The 8,848-nt window shown below is 54.2% G+C and overlaps 1 protein-coding gene across 1 annotated transcript; it reads right to left on the bottom strand.

Annotated features, from left to right (window-relative positions):
* Window positions 1-246: 246 nt before the first annotated feature.
* On the bottom strand, window positions 247-3,729 carry ALPK3 (alpha-kinase 3). Its single transcript, XM_010157120.1, has 7 exons — window positions 3,675-3,729; window positions 2,101-2,228; window positions 1,795-1,830; window positions 1,397-1,687; window positions 958-1,046; window positions 494-711; window positions 247-299 (listed from the first exon to the last, which is right to left on the bottom strand). Exons 2-7 carry the CDS (start codon window positions 2,143-2,145, stop codon window positions 247-249), a joined length of 732 nt encoding a protein of 243 aa, XP_010155422.1. The 5' UTR covers window positions 2,146-2,228; window positions 3,675-3,729.
* Between the last annotated feature and the right edge of the window lie 5,119 nt (window positions 3,730-8,848).

Genomic DNA, 8,848 nt, shown 5'->3' with positions numbered 1-8,848 from the left:
TGCAGTAATGGTTACACTGGTGAGCGGCCACAAATTGCTCCAGCAGGGAGGGAAAGCAGCTTTCCTTCAGCCCCTGGTACCTGCCAACACAACCGTACTCAGCTCCTGCTTCGCACCAGGAGACGTCCCAATGGAGCAGGGACCTGAGGACAGAGCCTGGCCCTGCTTGCCACCATGGCCCTTTGCCACGTGAGCATCAGAGCCGGAGACAGCCAGGGCCACCCTGCGCCAGCAGCTCAGGGTCACTCACCCTTTCAGGTTGGTAGCGATCCGCACGTTGGTCATCTTCCAGCCCACTCCTGCAATGAAAGGGAGGACAACCAGTCTCTGCTCAGAGGACAGGCACAGACACCAAGGAGAGGTCATCATCCTGGGAGCCAGGCTCCGTGGCACAGGGTTAAGAGGCAGGAGGGCAAGGCCATGGCTGTTCCTCCTTTCACAGGCCAGAGAGTGTGGTGAGGGCCCATGGGAGTCAGATGGGAGATCTCTTTACCTTCCATGTCAGTCACGAGGATATTTCCATTTGTCCACTGGTAGACCCAATGCTGGAACGTGCAGCATTTGAGCACGATCTCCGAAGTGCCTCGTGCCACCAAGGTGCCATCTCTCTCGGTGACACAGTACTGCTCGCAGGGCCCGCCCAGGTCCTCCTCCATCGTGGCATAAGGGATGTTGTTGGCCGGTCGGTAAATCAGGTACAGAGGAATTATCCTGCGTGGGAGTGCACAATCAGGGTCAGCACCAGCTGGCGAGCTCTCCCACCACAGCCAGTGGAGATTCACACCACAGTCTGCAACCTTGGCTTTTGCCTTCCCCCCAGCATCCCTCCTGTTTAAGGGCACGAGAAGACCGTGCAGCCCTTTGCAATGTCACCGGTGCCCGTGGGGAACCCTCCCACTACACCCTAGGATGCTCTGGTGGGATGTCAAGCCAGCAGAGCCACAGCTCCACACTCACTCGGGCACTGCTCCAAAATCAGGGACGGCTCGTGCCTCAGCAGCGAAGATCTTGCAGTACTCGCGGCTGGAGTTCTGGATTTTACATTCCTGGAAATGCAAACAGAAGAGTCAGGGACCTGTCCCGTCTTGCACCAACGCCTCCCTGGGACCTCCCGCCTGGCCAGGCATCCCCTGGGACCACTGCCAGTTATTTCCCTGTCCTGGTGGTCAAAGGACAAGTGCCGGGAAAGGTCCGAGCAGCTCCGTGTTGCTCAGAGAGAAGAGCTGAAGCCAAGAATAACAAGGACATTACCAGTCTGCTGGAATGTGGCTCGACCCCTGCAGAGCATTCAGAAAGTGGAAGGAAATAAAGTGGGCACAGAGCTGGGGAGCATGGCACAGATCTATGGGGAAGGTGTGAGTGGGAGAGGTGGAGGGTGACCCACAAGGATGCTTACCTGGATGGTGATATCATAGTTCTTCTCGATGAGGCTGTTCTCATTCTTGGTCCCAAAGACAATGAAATTGTGCACTTTGATGACACAGGTCCGGCCGGACTCAAAGATGGGCTCCAGGCCATAGATGGCCCTGGCACGGCAGGCCTTGCGCAGGAAACCGGCGCTCACTTCCACGTCCTCGCTCACCACGCGCCCAAAGAGCTTATCCCCCCAGTAGCCTGCGTCAGCCAAACCCTTTGCAAACACCATGGGCGTCATCTCGATCTCCTCTCCAACTGGCGGAGGGAAGAGCTGATGAGGGGGGAGAATGCAGACACATCCTGCCCCCCGCCACAGAGCTGCCCGCTCCTCCTACAGCAAGGGGCAGCAGTTCCAGCTCATCAGCACGTGGCTCTTACCTTCCATCTCTTCCCGCAGGACAAATCCCGACAGCACTAGAGGAGACAGAAAGCAAAGAGGAGTCAAGGTCCTGCCAGCATCCCACCCTGCCCCGTGCACTTTGACACCAAGGGGTGGCAAGGAGGATGGCGTGAATCACTCACAAATTAGCACCCCGAGACAGATGCACCTCGCAGAGATGGTGTTACGGCACACAAGGCTTCCCCCCCCAGCCTGGCACTAAGCCCTCTCCACAGTTCACCACACCACCCCACGGGCACACCCAGATAGCTGGGAGAGCTGCCAGGCTGCTGAGGGCTCCTCACCTTCTGGGCTGAGCAGGAAATCAGTGGAGTCAGTGCCATACTCATTGCTGATCACGCACCGGTACACCCCGCAGTCCTTCTGGGATGCCTGCACAACAGCCAAGGCTGCCTGGCCCTCGTCACCAGCGCTGGAAGAAACCGGAGCACGGCCTCAGCCCCGCGTGATGCGTGGGGGTACGCGGGAGTGCCAGCAGGCACTGCCAGTGGGCACTGTGCTGCCCTTGGAGGGCTGGAAGAGGGCTACAAAGGAAGCCAGCCCAAGGGCATCCCAGCTGCTCCCCTGGCACCTCATGGCACCAGTCCTGCCCTGCAGTTTGTACTCATGGAGACACTCGTCTTCCAGGCAAGCTCTGCAAAACCTGGCTGGGATGGGCTACAGACTGACAAAGGTACTTGCCTCTGAGTGTGGCTGTGCTTGAGCTAACATACCTGCATCTGGATGGGGTGGTTGGGAGCCACACAGCCACGGAAGTGTCCGGCTTCATTTCGAGCTGTTCACGAGGGAGTGCACACAGCACTCCTCACCCTGCAGCCTGCCGCTCTCCGAGGGACCGGCAAAGCACAAGCTCTGTATCACCAGGCTGCCAGTCTTCCCCAGCCTGCTCACCAAGCTTTGTGCTGGCAGTCAGTCCCTCGAGCCAAGGTGGTGACACACCAGGCAGATGGGTCTCCACAAGAACCAAAGGCCTGTTTCTGCCCCCAGCATGAACCAGCAAGGGGATGATGGGCCACAGAGGGAAGAGGTAGGACCCTCATCCTGAGACCTGCTGCTCCAGTCAGCTGGAAGGCAATGGCCACTCCTGGTCCATCTGCCCCAGCTCATACATCTGGTGTCGGAGACCCTTTCTGCCCCAAAGCACCTCTTCCTGCCTGCTCATTGTAAAGGGAGCTCACGGCATACTCAACAGCATCAGGCAAATCCTGCCCAATGTGAATGATGTTCCCACACAAGCTCCCTTGGGCTCAAGAAGATGTTGCTCTCCATATCGCGCTCCCAGAGGAGCATCCAGGATACAAAGAGCCACCCAGCTGTCCAAACTTGCTCTCCCTGTGCAAGGGCAGTGCCAAGGCATAGAGAGGGTACAGCCAGAGCTGGTTGTTCCCTGCTGGTGTTTGCCAGTGGTGGGTGCATGGAAGCCCTTGCTTGGGTGCAGTGCACAGCCCCTCCCGCACAGCTGCCACCCTCACAGGTTATCACTTGGGGTCCCAGTTTTGCAGCTCACACCCAGCTTTCAAACTCTGAGATTGGCACAGCACCTTCCCCACCCTCCCCACGGTCTGGGTTCAGCCCCTGCCCTCCCCAGGGCTCTGCTACTCAAAGCACCAGCCCTTAAACAAAGCTCCAGATGGAGTATCAATAGGACAAATCTGGCAGCAATTCCACATTTGGGTGATCCCTCCCTCCCTGGGCACTGAGAAGGTCAAGTTCACAACGTACCGTGCCATGCAACGAGCTTCCCATGCAGCCTTAACAGAAGGGGCACCTTCACCCCAGAAAACGCAAGGAGCTGGATTTACCACACGAACCCAGGGCTATGCACAAGGACTACAACGAAGCGGAGCTGGCAGGTTACCTCCTTTGGGCTTCTGCTACAGGGATCTCGTCCTTGTACCACATCAGCTTAGAATCACTCAAAATATTGAAGAACTGGCACCAAAGTTTCAGGTTTCCTGATGCATCGGAAAATTGTTCTGCCCTGATCTTACGAATCACCTGTGGAGCTAAGGACAGGGTGCAAAGAGATCGATGGTGAGACACACAGTGCTGGCTGCAGCTCTGGGGACAGGCCAGCCTACCCCAGCACTGCTGCTTAGGACTCTGGTGCTGGGTATTACGTGTATGTCAGCACAGCCTGGTACAACGCGGCCTTCCCAGGGAAGATCTGAGAGCTCCGCTTGGATAAATGCGGTGGGATACAAGTGGTACAAATTCGTTCAAAGCGCAGCACTGCACTGAGCCAGAGGCAATGCAGGAAAACACTATGCAGTGCTGGAGGAAACGTTTATCTACTGAAGTAGGGATTTATCAAGGTTACCCTTACTTTTGCAAGAGCGCTGGTTTCTGTGAGGGCATCACCTGGCTCCCGCAAGCACTTCAGCACCAAGATTACGCCTTTTCTAATTCAATGCCACGAGGGTTCAAATTAGCATTGGCCATGGAGGTGGAAAAGGAGCTGATGCCCACTGGACCAGTGGCACGGTGAGGACCAGGACATGCAAACCAAGAACAAGAGGATTATATGATTCCTTTGGCCAGGAAGCCCAGGCTGTGGAGACAGCCAGTCTCAGCACTGCTGCCACTTGCGTTCCTCCACCCTCCCTGTGCTAGGGAAGAAGCCTTGGGGCAGACTTTTGGCTTTCACACAGCCAAAGGGTGATGCTGAAAACCCTGCACATCCACAAAACTCACGTGGCCCCAGCTGACTACCACCGGCTCAGTTGGCCAGGCTGCCTTTGTAGGCAACAAGGAAGCATGCCTCATGGGGTGACCTCTTCCCTTACCTTTAAATGGGTTATTTGCTTTCTTGGACTCTGCTGGCTGGGCTTCTGGCTTAGCATCTTCAGGGATCTCGTGGTCACCACTGCTGTCACCTGTGGGCTCCTCATACAGCTTAGGAACCTCCAATGTGGCCATCTTCTTCGTGAGGGTTGGTGAGCGCTGCCCTGAGGAAGGGGAAGGAGCCAGCGCAGGTGACTGCAACTGGGCCGTGTTCTTCCTGGATTGTCGTGGTGAAACGGTAGGACTTCTTGCGTGCCCTGGGCTCTCTGGGGTTGCCTCCTCTTCCTCCTCCACCTGCTTAGATTTTGGCAGGTATATTTTGCGCCGAGCCCCGGAAGCAAGCTCCTCTGGTGTGGCACAAGGTAGCACTGCCAGAGAGTCACCAGGGCTTTCTTTTTCAGGGTTCACTGGAGGCAAATCGGAAATATTAGGTGGCTGCCCTGCTCCTGCTGCCAGCATGCTGCCCACCACAATGGAGGGCACAGAGAGCTGGGGTGGCCCCTCCACCTCGGAAGCAACCCGGGTACGTCTCTTCGGTGGCACAGGCCTGGAAGCCAGCATCTCCTTGCTGGTAATGAATTCCTCGTTAATCATGCCTGTGATCCGCCTGGACGTCCTGGGAGTCAGAGGCAAGTTCTCTGCTGTCTGGAAGAGCTGATTGTTTTGTACCTTTTCCAAAACTCTCCTTGAGGTGCGTGGGCTCAGGCCTGCAATGCCTATCTCTGGGAGCATGACTTCCTCTGCATCAGGCTGCTCTTTGTCCCTGGGATCAGTGTCTTCTTCCGTGGCATCCTTACTGCTATCTGACATTTTTAAAAGCAGCAGCAGATAGTTCTTCAAGGAGGAAACAAGGTTTTTGTGCTGCATCTTCTCCTCCAAAGACATCTCCTGAGGTCTCTCGGGGCTAGGCAGGACCAGCGGTACTTGTGGCTGAACCTTAGCACCTCCTTCAAAAGTGCCTGAAGGTGCTGCCCGTTCCTGGCACAGAGCTGTGGCTGTTTGCTCTCCTCCTTCCTTCCCCTGAGGTCCCAGAGGCACTGGTTTGGCACTTTCCTCCCCTAACGCACTGGCTGAAAACTTCTCTTGCGGGGCAGATCCATCTGCCTCTTTGATTTCCATTTCTCTGCTTGCAGGAGGCAGCAGCTGGGCTCCAGATGGGACCGCTGCTGCTGTGGCCTCCAGCCCTGGGGTGTCGTGAGCTGCAAGCAGTGCCCTCTGAGCCGCCAACGTCTTGGCTGCAGGAATAGGAGTGGGAAGCAGCTCTTCCTTGGCAAGTCGAACTGAAGCAGGAGCTGGTGTTTCAGTCTCTTGATGTCCCAAAGGTGTCCCTCCCGCTTCCCTGTGTGCAGCCCCAGGAGATGGCTCTGCTGCACCACTCCCTCCTTCCTCTGCACCGGGATGGCTCCCAGACAGCTCTGCTCCTGCCTCTTTGTTCTTCCCATCCTTGACTGCTGTCTGATGTGTGATTTGCTCAAGAGGAGTGTTTTCTCCAGGCTCTGGAGGACTTGATTTCTTTAGCAATGGCTCTTCTTCACCTTGAATTTTGTTCTCTTGATTTAACAGTCCTTGTTGGGTCTCTCTGCCCTCAAGAGCAAAGGAATGTCCTTCTGCCTGCTTCCTAGAGGGAGGGTGCTCCTTGCTGGACTGCACATGGTCTGGAGAAGGTGCTGGTGGCTTTGGTGGCTCCTGAGGCCTCAGCCGAGGATTTGTCCTTTTCCCAGCCCCTCTGGTCTCCTGGCGGACAGGTATCTCTTTCCTGAGCTCTTCTAACTTATTGGCTTGCTGACCAGTCTCTACAGTTGGACTAGTCACTGGATGTTCTTGATCACTAGCAGATTGTCTCAGTGTTGCTGCAACCTATTCAAAAAAAGAAAACAGAAAATTAGTATCGTTTTACTGCCTGGGTCTGCTTCTGGTCCAGCTGTACCAAATGGCACTGCCCAACTTCTTGAATCGTATTGACCTGGTAACGCTGACACTCACTCATCCAGGACCTCTGTGCTTCACCATGATCCCACGGTAGTGGGTCCCACAGTCTCCTGTCATGCTGCACAAACGTTTTTTTCTTTCTTTTAATCGGCTCCGACTCTTCTGCTTTTCAGTGTCTTGTTTGTGCACAAGGAGGCAGGAGATTTGCCTCTTTAAATCATTCAATGGCTTTTAATTCAATCTCCTCTGACACTGCACCTTTCCAAGAAGGAAAACTTTCCTGTTTTCACCAGCCATTGGCAAGACTTTGTATAATTTCCTTGCTCTTTTTTCAGACTCAGCACTCCCCCTATACTACATCTGCAATCTCCACTCTGAGACGGGCTGATCGGCACGTCACACACTATTTGGATAAGGCTGCCCAAATGATTTATAGCGAAACTGTACACCGTGATGTTATCGGCGCTATTCGACCATCCTGTTTCTCTGACATTCAGGATGCTCAAACGTTTTCAACTGCAGCTGCACACCAGCAGAAGTTTCAGCAAGTTGCCCACTGTGATGGCTGAGCTTCATCCCGAGGGGATCTGGTGAAATCCTCCAGCCAAGAGCACTATCTATTTTTGGAGGATAAGGCTCAGGGGAAGCAGAGGTACCACTGATACCCGCTGTGCCCGGCTGATGCTCAGCTAGCAACATCAGGACAATCACGTGGCAACAGGGCACACACACAACAGGCTTCCCTTCCAACCCAGAGGATCTGCTGCTAGGATTTCCTGACTTGAGCTTTAAGCCTCCAAAACGAGGTCTGTGGGAAATGAGGGCTGTGGTACTTCGCCCTTCTATTTTGTGCCACTTCAGCTTTGTTTCAATGCTTGGAAAAGCCAGGAAAGGTAATGCTGGTCTCTGAGCAAGCCCTTCCCCAAGCAATTGTTATGACAATGTGCAAATCAGAGGACTGGGATGGGAGGAGCAGCATTAAGGGGGGCCACTCTGGTACACAACATTCAAGTCTGCTTCCTCGGTAGACTCCAAAGGATGCCAAAGGCCAGGCACTTTCTCTGTCTGCACACAGGGCATGCAGAAATAGGGACCCAGTTCACAGGGTTACACAGGCACCCCCAAATGCCACATGTCCCTGCTCCTGTTCCCCTAGAGCCACCTCCCTAGGCTGCTTCGATGGGCCGAGTGTCACTGAGCATCCCAGTGTTCCAGCTGAGGTTTTACTTTAAGACAGACAGGCTTCATACAGTGAAACCCCCCTGTGTTTTACCACAGTATTTGGTCCTCCATAGCATGGAAAGGGATAGGGCTGTACACAGCTCAACCTAACCGCAGGGCGAGCCCTGGCCCCGCTGCTCGGGGGGCTGAGCAGCCCAGTGCCCAAGGGGGCTGGAGGTGGACAGGGACTGGTGGTTCACAGAACAGAGGCAGCTCTACGCAACAGTGGTGGTCAAGGGGGACATCTCTTTGGCTGACGAGGGCTTAGGGGAAATTTGCTTATGCACAAACTAAAGCTTTCTCGGCACTTTTCAGAAATGCATCTGTCCTTAAGTAAATGTACAACACTCAAACCAGGGACATACGAAAGGAATATAATAAAATCATTAGTTTCAAAGTTAGGCAAAAGTGATCATCACGCAAACCCGGTTTCTTCGCCGCTCTTGTGCGTGAGGATGTTCAGAGCCTGGCTATAGTCTGGCATTCTGCAAAGCCCTTCTGCCATGGATAAATCCAGCTCAAAAGAGAAGTCCTGAGCATGAGGCCCAACTAGGTCCCAAGGCCAGGAAAACACTCAAGCTACAACCCTGTCTTGTTTAAGAGAAAGATTAAAAAAGGCAAGCAACCCTGGTCCCTGGGAAGTGAAAATATCCTCAAACACTTCCAGAGTCAGCTTTAAAGGGTCTTAAAATAGCTGATTTGGACACACAAAAGCCTGAGCACTTTCCCCAGCATCACCAACTAGCTGAAGCATTCAAATTCAAATCAAAAGCATTCTCTTTTGTCTACTCAACCGCACACCAGCTGACAAGTTACAGGTTTCCCTCTGTGAGTAGGTTTTTGAAGAGGAAAATACCTTGATGCATGTCAAATGCTCAAGGATGACAGCCCAAGCCTGGCTGCTACACATCAACACTTCCCACCCTCCTTAAGATCATCAGGCGTAAAAATGAGCAGAGAGTGAGAAAACGAATTGCTCTGCCATGGGCTCGATTGCACAGCAATAATTTCTGCAGCAATATGCGATGCTGATGGGTCAGGTTAAAGATGGGTTCAGGGCACTGCACTGTGTCGAGGCCAGGACCCAGATGCTCGCTC

Source organism: Eurypyga helias, unplaced genomic scaffold, assembly GCF_000690775.1.
Source record: "Eurypyga helias isolate BGI_N326 unplaced genomic scaffold, ASM69077v1 scaffold19698, whole genome shotgun sequence".
Taxonomy (NCBI): domain Eukaryota; kingdom Metazoa; phylum Chordata; class Aves; order Eurypygiformes; family Eurypygidae; genus Eurypyga; species Eurypyga helias.
This window is presented reverse-complemented; position numbering and strand designations above follow the sequence as displayed.

Coding starts and splice junctions, on each gene's coding strand:
- ALPK3 (XM_010157120.1), bottom strand. CDS start 2,145: ATGAGTATGGCACTGACTCCACTGATTTCCTGCTCAGCCCAGAAG. Junction 712..957: donor GATTTTGGAGCAGTGCCCGA/GTGAGTGTGGAG, acceptor ACTCCCACGCAG/GATAATTCCTCTGTACCTGA. Junction 300..493: donor CCTCGTGACTGACATGGAAG/GTAAAGAGATCT, acceptor CTTTCATTGCAG/GAGTGGGCTGGAAGATGACC.